The sequence below is a fragment of the Erigeron canadensis genome, chromosome 6 (genome assembly GCF_010389155.1).
Source record: "Erigeron canadensis isolate Cc75 chromosome 6, C_canadensis_v1, whole genome shotgun sequence".
Lineage (NCBI taxonomy): Eukaryota > Viridiplantae > Streptophyta > Magnoliopsida > Asterales > Asteraceae > Erigeron > Erigeron canadensis.
This window is the reverse complement of record NC_057766.1, coordinates 26,230,742-26,242,557: the sequence shown is the minus strand read 5'-3', so window position 1 is coordinate 26,242,557 and position 11,816 is coordinate 26,230,742. Positions and strand designations below refer to the sequence as shown.

Genomic DNA, 11,816 nt, shown 5'->3' with positions numbered 1-11,816 from the left:
AAAAATTTAAAGGCTAAACCCAATGGGGTGCCTTTAGGTGTCATTGGATATTATTTGTCGTTGAAAGTTGTCCAAAATTAAATTTTTTTTGAATGATGCTCTTACTTAAGGGCATGCCCTTATTTGTCCTAACATAATACGGAGTATATTTTTGTTTTTAGTGAAGATAAAAGGATATGTAAGGATATGCAAGGATGTTTGTATGGTTGGAGATAAAATTATAAGATTTGAAGGATTTGTAAGGATGTATAAAGATGTGTAAGAATGTATAAAGATTTGTAAGGATATGATATGACAGCTCAAGGACGCCTAATGACGTCCTTAGCATTGGAGATAACCTAATAAACCAAATAAAGATTTAAATTACAAAAGACTATTGGTCGCTTTCATAATTTACAAGTAACATGGTAGTTTATACAATACGAGAGTAAGTATCCGCGCGTTGCGGTGGTAAAATGATAGGGTGATAGGTCATAAGTTGTGATATGTCATAGAGTGTAATAACCAAATGCCTTAGCCGTACGGGCTCCACTATCAGTTTTAAAAATTCGTCAAAAGTATATCGAATAACACCTCTAATGAATAAACATGAAATTTTAAGAAAACCCATATAGTTTTTTATAATTTATCGATTAACAGTTTTTGAGATAAAAATTTTTGAATGAATTAGAGAAATTTATAGAGTAGAGAGAAAAATGAATAGTTGAAATTTAAGAAGAGAGAAAAAATGAGTGATTGAGATTTATTCTAAGGGTATTATGAATAAGTGATAAGAGTATATTGAGGTTATCACTTGTGTAAATTTGAAAAAATAGTATAAACAAATGTTTTATAACGTAGTAGAGATAAAAATAAAAAATCACAAGAAGCATTTGGTGTGAATATCCAATATGAACGTTAGATGAAAACTACATTTAATTCTAAAAATAGTCATTAGAAAATATAATGCTTTACAATTTTTATTTACATAGACACGCCTTTATGGTAGTTGTGTTTATACACAAGTAAAATATAAAAATACTCTTGTTGGCCATGTGGTGAAGGTTTAATAACACATACCCACACACTCATCAATTCATCATCGGTGAAGTAGTATAGTGCACTCCCAGGAATCAAAGTACGATGCTTCCAATGGTTCTGTTAGTGATGACAAGATAAAACGTTGGTATCGGCACAAACAAAACGTCATCGTCATACCAACATCCCATACACTACTAGAAAACGATTATATATGAAATAATCGAATGACCTTATAAGTTATAACACGATTAGAAAACGATGATACAGTATCTATACATAACTTCTTGTGGATTGTATATAACTAATGCAAAAAAGATCATTGAGATTAAAGATATGCCACTCAAGGTGGAATGTACATGGATGGATGTGTGCAATTGCATACTTTCCAACCATTTTTTTTAAATAAAAAACCAAGTTATTAGTTACCAGTTATCATTCGATACATTATACTAAAATCAAATTGGACAGTATGCAGAGCTCGACTTACGCATGTCTGGGGTAAAACCCAACTCTCAAAACCTCCTCTAATAATCCATTACAGCAAATGTATGAAGTAAGATTCAAAACCTGATGAATTTTTTCAATGTTAAAGACCTTATCAATGAGCCACAAACCAATTGATACTTTCTAACAAAATTAGTAGGGCTGTCATTAACAAAACTTTTTAATTTTATTAGTTTAAAACTCTATACTATTTGTTAGAAATTTTTAAAAATGCAAAATTAATACTTAATGTGTTAATCTACAACATTAATATCGTATCTTTTAGAATATTTTCAGTTTTTCACCAAATCATTTACATCAAATACTTGTGGGAAATGATTATCGTACCCCAAAAATTGATAAATTTATCACACAGTATAACTTTTAAAAGATATTGTACACACCAGTAAAACATATATATGGTAGATTAATTAATACATGTTGTACAAATATCACTTCCCAATACTTTTACACCAGTTATTTACGGCGCTCGACGCCATCATCGTCACCGCTATCACTAGTTGCCACAACTACTATCGCCACTTTACATGGGTATCTTTTTATTACTGTTAATAATTATCTTTCTTTTCTTTTTTGTCTTTTTTTTCTGTAAAATTATTTATTTTTATTTGAATGAAACCGCATAAAAATTAAGTAAAACTGAATAAAAATAAGTTATTTATTTTTATTTTTATAAATAACTTTCACACTAACTTTTCCTTTTTGCTAATTATTTATTTATAACTATACTAACAAAACCATCCAAAAAGTACTTTTACAATACGTTACGGTTTTGCTTATGATTTAATCTATACTTCTATATTATTATATAAAGGGGAGTGATATCCCTACAACCTTTTTTAGTCATATACAACAATACATGCTTCATGCAGTTGCAGACTGTGCAATAAAACTTGTACAATTGTTGTATATGGCTAAAATTTGTTGTGGAGATATCATTTCCTCATTTCCCTTATATAAAAGAAATAATACTCTCTTTCCTAAAGTGTTGAAAAGTTAACAATTTTGGAACATGCAAAATTATCATTTTACCATAAATTAATTAACTTACACAATCATTCAATTATCTTCTAATATATATCCACCACTCTTTTAAATCAAATATCTTTATATCATATACCTACATAACTTGACTCATTTGCCGCCGCTAACGGTCGTCGCTGCCGTCACCATCCGTCGATGCCACCACATCACTGTTACTACCATCACCGCCGCATTTGCGCGGGTACCATGTTCGTATATTATAAAGCAAATCCCCCTGTCTACATTTTAAGTTTCAACATTTACTTTCCCAAAATGTTCATATATCAATTCTATATTTACCTAACATATTTTCTCTCTCCTCAAATCTCAACCAATCATTTTTTTTCCTCTTCCCCATAAATCATTTATTCTTCCAATTTATTCAGCTAATGTATTTGGCTATCACACACTATGACCTATCAACCCAACCATCTCACCGTCGTAATGCGCGAATACTTACTCTCGTGATTTATAAAAGAAATGTTGCTAGTGATCTGATTGTGTTAAATCATAATCAGTTTCAACAGCTAATATAAACTCTCTAAAACATATATAATGTAATTATGGTAATCACATGTTTGAGGTGAAAAAATAAAAATAAAATCTTAAGATATCTATGCTTAATTGCTTATCACGTGTATACTTTTTTATTAGATAAAAAAATCTCTTATTTCCCATTCCAAGAAATATGTAAGAACTTTTTCTTTCATTTCGGGAATCGACTTTATCTCTACGTTTTAGTTACTAGTGCCCGCACGTTGCGGCGACGGTAGAGATGAAGAGCGGTAGTGGAGATCGACGGAGGCGGTGGAGGAGGAGGGCAACAGCGGAGGTAATAGAAGATTGATGAAAGTGTGTTATGATTATAGCAAATAGGGGAAATGAGGGTATATAAGGGTTTTATGTTTAAATATGGGTATTTTAAGAAGAAAAAATATACTTAGTGGGTATTATGAAAATACTGAAATAAAAAGCCAATATGTTTTATAAAGGTTTATAGATATTTTTAACTAAAGTTATCTTGTTTGTTTGTTTGTTTTCTTCAAAATTTATAAAATTTGGTTTCTGGTTTAGCCTTTTCTTTTAGATCATATTTTTATTTTATTTATATATTTATTTATTTTTTTTCGGTTTCACTTTGGTTTCTGGTTATTACTATTATTTTTATTTTATTTTATGTATTTAATTTTGTTAAAATGAAAAGTATAAAATAATACGATAACTCCAACCTTTTGGCAATTTTGAAGAAAAATATAATTTAAAAAATTGTATCAGCATAATCATCAAATACAAAGACCAAACTGCACTTATAAAAACGCTCACCACCCCCACTCTCCCCCCTCATTCCGTATATCTTCTTATCTCTCTATACATAGATACATACATAAATATATATCTATCTTTTCTCTCTGTTTTTTCTCCCCTGTTTCCACCGTATTTCAGAGTCCTCGGATCTAATGGCTAATCTTACTGATCTCATCAATCTTGACCTTTCTGACTCCACCCCTAAAATCATAGCAGAATATATCTGGTATGTATATATATATTGTATTTGTATCAACTTTCTTGTTTCATGATTATAATATATATATATATATATATATATATACACCCTGTTTTAGACCATAAATCCCCTGTTTTTTCTTGGATTCTTAATGGGCTATTGCTTTCAGCTCTAATTCCTTATGGGTTTAGCTAAAGTTTTGACCTTTTTAGTAAAAATAATAATGATCAAGCTACTTATAACATTATACTGCTAGTTACAAATATGATCATCAAAACATATAAGTCAACTACATAAAAAGTCAAAGAAATACGTAAAAATTATTCAAAATTATTACTTTTTTATGATCTATAAGTCAACTACTGTAATGGGTATGTTTTAATTTTATAGAAAACTCAACAATTAATGAAAAAGCTTGAATCTTGGGGCTCATGTTCTTAAATCTTGATCCCATAAACCAAAGATGAAAAGTTTGACTTTTTTCTTGTCTTTTATCTATAGTCAAAGATCCAATACTATACTTTCTTGATCTATAGGGTTTAAGCCCAGTTAATCACAGTTTTTTAAGTTTATAAACATAGTTTACTTATGTTAAATGATGTTTTTGTTTCTTTTCATTTTTAACACCCTTCTTTATGGCTATTTTCTTAGAAACAACTAATCAGTAAAGTAGTTAACTTTGACTTAGAATTTAGAGGCTATAAACTTAGTCTTAAGTTTATACACATAGTTGTAGATATAGTTAAAATAATATATTATACATATATTTTCATTTTGATACTTTATTAAATTAATAAAATGTTTTATTTTTTTTTGAAATAGGATTGGTGGATCAGGAATGGATCTTAGGAGCAAAGCAAGGGTAAGCATAATTATCTGTCATGATTATAACATATGAATTGCTTTGGGTCCATATTAATTATTTTGATTTTGATTGATAGTATTTTGGTTTTATTTGACTATATTTGCCTATTTGGACCCATTCAATCAATTAGTTAATTATGGGATGTATCCTCATTTATTTTTGAAATTTATTTTTGGTATTTGTGTGTTTTTTTTAGACTCTTCCAAAAGCAGTGAATGATCCTAAGGAGCTACCTAAGTGGAATTACGATGGTTCTTCGACAGGGCAAGCCCCTGGCGAGGACAGCGAAGTCATTTTATAGTACACATTCGTTCCCTTAGAATTATATCTTATAATTTGTTACGTAAATAATGGTTTATTGAATTAGATTTATGTTGAATGAAACAGCCCACAAGCCATTTTCAAGGACCCATTCAGAAGGGGAAACAATATCTTGGTAATCTCTTAAGAATCTTAGGAATAATACTTTTTGTGGACTTATGTTTAGTATCATCTACTTATTGATTGTAACTTTGTGACCAAAATTTTTAATAAATGATCTATATTTTAGGTGATCTGTGACGCGTACACCCCTGCTGGCGAGCCAATTCCAACTAACAAGAGGTGTGCTGCTGCGAAAATCTTCAGCAAACCTGAAGTCGCAAAGGAGGTTCCATGGTATATTTTCGTTAAACCCTTTAAAAGTTATGATCTTTGACATTAATTTTCAGGACTTGTTTCATAATGGTTTCCATGTTGATAGGTATGGAATTGAACAAGAATACACTTTGTTGCAGAAGGATGTCAGCTGGCCTTTGGGCTGGCCTCTAGGTGGTTTCCCTGGTCCACAGGTAATTGTCTTCCTGCTTATGGATGTTCATAATGTCAAGTTATCTTCTTACTTTTATTTATATACTCCGCAGTATATACTCATAACAATTCTACTTGCTGCGTTTTAGGGACCATACTACTGTGGTATTGGTGCTGATAAGGCTTTTGGACGTGATATTGTTGATGCGCACTATAAGGCTTGTCTTTATGCTGGCGTCAACATCTCCGGTATTAATGGAGAAGTCATGCCTGGACAGGTAAATTTATGAACTTTTTGAGCAAAATCCGTCTAACATTGGCCTAATATTTTATTTTAACACTGCATAATGCCCTTTTGTTTGTACACAGTGGGAATTTCAAGTAGGACCTTCGGAAGGTATCTCAGCGGGTGATGAATTGTGGGTCGCCCGTTACATTCTTGAGGTATCCTACATATACCATCTGTTCTTGTAGTCTTGATATGATACACTAAGGCTAAACCTTAAACCTTGCCTTAAACCTTCTATTATTTATCTTTCCCCAGAGGATTACTGAAATCGCTGGAGTGGTTGTCTCTTTCGACCCTAAACCAATTCCGGTCAGTTCTTTTTCGTTTTCTCAATTTCCATATATTTTTCTACCTTCAGTCACATCTATAATGTAAAGTGAGTATTGGATCTAAACGAGGTGACTTTGAACAGGGTGATTGGAATGGTGCTGGTGCTCACACGAATTATAGGTAACTTGATCTAACTTCTTAGTCGTATTCCAATTATGCCAATTTGTTATGTTTATTCTAATCATAACTTCATGATCATGATCATCAGCACCAAATCCATGAGGGAAGATGGAGGATACGAGGTCATCAAGAAAGCTATCGAGAAGTTGAGTCTGAAGCACAAAGAACACATTGCTGCTTATGGTGAAGGCAATGAACGTCGTCTCACTGGTCGTCATGAGACTGCCGATATAAACACCTTCTTATGGGTATATACATTGACCTCTACAATTTAAAACTCATTGAATTTACATTTTATGTTCCACATAGATTTGATTTTTTTGGTTTTAAATCATTGTATAGGGTGTTGCCAACCGTGGAGCATCTATTCGTGTTGGGAGGGACACAGAGAAGGAAGGGAAAGGCTACTTTGAGGACCGACGACCAGCTTCAAACATGGATCCATACGTCGTGACCTCTATGATTGCCGAGACCACCATCCTGTCTTGAAAAAATAGAAATTTGGGTCACCAAACTATGAAGCCTATTGGGAGGGAGATTAAAAAATTATGTATTAGATTTGGAACAACCCTTCTTTTTTTACTTCGTTGAAAGTTAGTTGTATCCTATCTGATGTTCTTGTTTGTTTTTGCTTCATTTTCTTGTTTGATGTTTTCTGGAGCAAAGCGCATTTTGTTTCGAAACAAAATGCAGATAATATTGCTTCCACTGGATTTAAAATTTTTCCCATGGTTCTTACCTGGGAGAATATTGTTGATATATCTATTTTTAATAATGAAATGATAGGAGGGTTGATTTCCATCCCTTGTTTGCTCCTTTTTCTTTCGTTGTCATTTATTTTCCACAAGTGTTTAACGTGTAGCATTTTTTCTACATCTTTGGTAGTATTCGACATAATCTTTCGTAGTATTTGACATTAGAACTTGTTTCCTACGATATTGTGATCTTGAGTCTTTTGGTTTTGGTGTATTTTCTTTGGGCTTTTGTCAAAGATGCCCTTCTTGTGGAAGTTTGTGTTTCAAGAGTAGAGACAATCAACTTGGCAAATGTGTGTATGATAGAAAAGTAGCTAGTATTCCATATTTGTTTTGTTTTTAAGCCTTATTTTTCTTCTAATGTAAACGAAGTGTCGAACCTATCAAATCCATACCATTCAGGTCATTTTCATACATTTCTATGACCTTGATTTGAGGCGACATAGTCACAGCCCGCGACTGACTTGATAGGATAGTGACTTGATGGTTAAGGACATGGATCTTAATATTCTAATCTTAATTTCTTTAAAACGAGAAGCAATTCTGTCATGTTCATAGTTTACAAATTATGAATATCATTATATATACTGTCAAGTTTATTCCATCAGTTGTCAAGGGGAATGGGCTTTGGTAATATAAAGCTAAGCACAAAGCCGGCACAGCCCGGGCCGCAAACATAGTTCTATACTTTTATATGCTCTTTATGCAGAGTCAGCATTGTTTCTTGTTTCATTGGTTATCTTAGTTAATATCATCTTATATACTGTAGTCTCTTACCACACAATAGGTGTATTTTGTTTGTCTCTTAAGGCTTTTTATGTTTTGTCTGCAAACAAAATGCCATCGTTATATCTTATCCATATATAAAACTTACATATCTTTTGCATATATTATCTTTTCTAGTATGTCAAGTTGCACAGTCAAACGCAAAAATAAGCAAATATGTTGCCTAGTTTATTCCTTTTGTAGACAAGGGAATGAGGTTTATTGTTTGAAGAGCACAAGCCGGCATACCTCGAGCCTTAATCCCCTCAACATAGTTCTATGTGGTCTTTATGTCGAGTTAAGGTTGTTTCTCGTTTTTCTTGATTCGTTTTAATTTATTAGCATTAAAAAGAAAATCATTTGTATCCCTTCATTAACATAAACAAGATGTTTAACATTGTTCCATAATTATTTGCATACTCTTTAATAGAGCTGGCACTACATAAACTTGTTCATTTAAAAATGTTTTGTTAGGCAATTTCTAACTTTTTTATACCTAATTTTGCAACCAACTCTTGGTACCTGAGTATGATGGAAATGTGTTTTCAGTTAGTTCACGATTCTAGAACCCTAAGAAGCCCATGATTTAAGAAGACAAACAAGAAAGAAATGAAAATAACATTCTCTAGTCGTTTTGTTAGCGCATACCATGACGTGCTAACTCACGACGACACAGTGACATGGAGTCATGCACCATGGATCCTTTTTATACTAACAAAAACTAACGCCGATTTTATAAACCCTGTTGAATGATTGTGTGCTAAACGTATGTAAATGACAGCTAACACATTTATAGATTTTAATTTGGTAGTTCTTTAGGTTAAATCACAGATAAGTAAAACTGATTTCAATGGATGTTTTCGAGATAATAACTTATATGCTTACAAAAAGTAAACAATAAGCATAAGCCAAAAAAAAGCTAGGCCAAACATGGATTGAGATCCTCTAAAGTTATTTATAATCCTTAAATTAAAATCAAGGGTCAAGATTCAAAGATGATCTTTGAATGTTGACCTTTGATTTCAATCCAAATGTCAAGATGCTAGTAAAGTTGCCAAACACCTTAGTAGAGATATATAACACACATTATTTATAGGAAGCATAAGAAAACAACATAGAAGTTATTTCAGGTCTATACTCTGGGCCTCTGGCCCATATGAGATTACATGCTTTGACGTGTTCCCCAGCCTGCTCAAGTGCTCATTACTGTTCCAATCTAATAAATCTCATCAAATTTTTGACCAACAAATCATTTTTTTCCAAACAATGTCACAGAAAAAAGGAGTAACATTATAAATCAACTAGTAGATGATGAAGTGTTGAGAAACTTTGGATCATGCGTGCCTTGTCAAACCGTCCCCTAGCTAGTTCTTTTGCTTCTTGAAGTCTGGAGCCAACCCCTCTTTGGTAGAATTACCATCTCTTTAAGCTGCAAGATTTTGCAAAGTGCATCAGCTCATTTAGTAGTAAAACTTTACAAATTGAGATCGTATCATCACAAGTAATGGAATAAAGTAGTAAACTATTCTTAGTTTTTCTAGTTTTCTAAATGGAGTGTGAAGAATCTATAAGGCCTTTACCAACCCTACAGCTTTTCCCGCCTCTTCCTCACTGTCACATCAGCTTTTCTTACTCCTTAAATCACCTTTTACTACTCACTACCAACCCTAACTCTTCCTCATCTTTTCCACAACTTTTATTTATTTATATTTTATATTTATCTTAAAATAACATAAATTTAATTTTATTAAAAAAACATTACATTAATAAAAATAAAACACATTAGAGCTAAATTGAAACAAATTACATAATTCAAACATTACAATTAAAATTAAAACAGGATAAAATTAAAACATTACAACTAAAATTAAAACATCACAACTAAAATTAAAACTACATTATTAAAATTACGTAAAACTACTCGTCGTCTTGTTTGTCGTCGTCGACCTCTTCCTCGTTGTCGGCATCGGCATAAAACTTGCTCCCCCACTTTTCTTTCAAGAATCTTCGATATGACATGTGAGCCTTCAAGTCTTTCCTCGACAGACCCGTTGGAATCGATTTGGCCAAAAACTTCATGGCATCCCTAATCTGTGCCTGTGCCAAAGCTTCTTGTGGCATTCGAACATATGCAGTAATACTTTGGGCCGCTTACGAACCCAACAACCGGTTAGATGTTGCATCGAACAAACTAGACAACCTACAGCTTACGTTGCGACCCACTGATCTCTTAATCGGGTCCTCGCCAAATAACCCTTCAAATGAGGGTCCCATTTAATTTGGGGTCGCACCACGTGGTGAATCATCGGCAGTCAACTTTGCTGCTGGAGCCAGTGGCCTACTCGTCGAGGCGTTGTCGTTCCAAAAGTTGACCACCTTTTGAAGATGCTCCGAACACTTCTGGTAATGCCAATGTTTCTCCCCTGTTTGTTTCTTGTAAAAGTCTATGACCGCTTGAGACACCTGCTTATCATCCGCCCCGCTTTGTCGACCGTGCTCGGTAACCTTCTTGTACGCCGCACCAAATTCTTTAAAAGCCTTTTTAATCTTGCTCCATTTGCCATGAATTTAGCTTTTGGTACGAAAGTCGTATCTCGTCTCCTTCTTGAACATTGCTACACTTCATTCCAAAAAATGGCATCCGTTTGGCTTTTACCCACGATCGGGTCCACCGAATAATGCACCGAACATTTCGCCAACAACTCCGGATCATCATCCTCCCAATTTCTTTTCTCTACCGGTTATTTGCCCCGCCTTCTCTGCCTCGCTGTTTAAACTTCTTCTACTTCATCATGAGTCGATGCGACGCTACCCGCCTCGGGTGCATTTTGAGGGTTCTGTTGTTGTTGTACTTGAAATTTGACATGAAAACTGAAAAAGGACAAAAAAAATAACAATAAACGGTGCTAAGAGTTGAATTTTCACTTTAGTATATTACACATTTCCAAATATTCAAGAATCGGTGTGTTCTAAGAGTTGAACTCTTCAACCCATTTGAATAACTGAAAATAATATACACATAAGCTTTCAGATATTATAAAGTTACTTTGATGTTATACAAGCCATGCGTCTATATCCATTCATGAATGTATCCAAAATAAAAAGTCCAAAGCTTTCTAAAGCGGCAAAACTTAATTCACATTCATATAGGTAGTTCTCTTTATTCATGCATCTGTTACAACACTTTCAAAGGAACTATTAAGAAATTATATTTCAACCTAACCATGAGCAGGTCCAAGCACATACCTTGGGATGATAGTAAACTCATGTGCTCTAAGTTTTAAGTGTAATGATAGTAAACTCATGTGCTCTAAGTTTTAAGTGTAATGATAGTAAACTCATGTGCTCTAAATTTTATGTGTAAGCTTTTCACATTGAATTGAGCTTTTGATAATATCATAAGAGAATTAGGTATTTTACAATTAGAAATTTAGGTAGACTTCAAACTCATCCCTTCAGCAGACTCATTAACCAAGTCTCTAGCTAATCCCGTTCGTCAAGAGATCAACCAAGTTCTGTTTCTGTTGTGATCTTACAAACTCTATAGAATTCACCCAATTCATGATAAGTTCACGAATCATGATATCTCACACCTAGTTGTCTAGACTTCCCATTGTACATCTTCCCAGAGCAGCATTATCACTATGGATAGAAATGGGTGCAGGGTGCTATAGGTTTAGGTCACAATGAAATCTCATAAATCAAGTTTCTTTGCCATTTAGCTTCTTTACCAGCGACAATAATGTCGTGTTCTTAGTTTCTTTTGCCACTTTAGCATGCTGGAACTTTTATGGGGGACATTCATCTCACAAAACTCGGGCAACTAGAAGATTTTTCTAGCCATCTCATATC

General features: G+C 33.3%; 1 protein-coding gene across 1 annotated transcript; it reads left to right on the top strand.

Annotated features, from left to right (window-relative positions):
- Positions 1-3,880: 3,880 nt before the first annotated feature.
- LOC122603174 (glutamine synthetase) lies at positions 3,881-7,260 on the top strand. The gene is made up of 12 exons (XM_043775808.1): positions 3,881-4,078; positions 4,874-4,913; positions 5,113-5,216; positions 5,304-5,352; positions 5,467-5,573; positions 5,659-5,746; positions 5,855-5,983; positions 6,075-6,149; positions 6,250-6,303; positions 6,407-6,444; positions 6,533-6,692; positions 6,787-7,260. Exons 1-12 carry the CDS (start codon positions 4,005-4,007, stop codon positions 6,931-6,933), a joined length of 1,065 nt encoding a protein of 354 aa, XP_043631743.1. The 5' UTR covers positions 3,881-4,004; the 3' UTR covers positions 6,934-7,260.
- Positions 7,261-11,816: the final 4,556 nt, after the last annotated feature.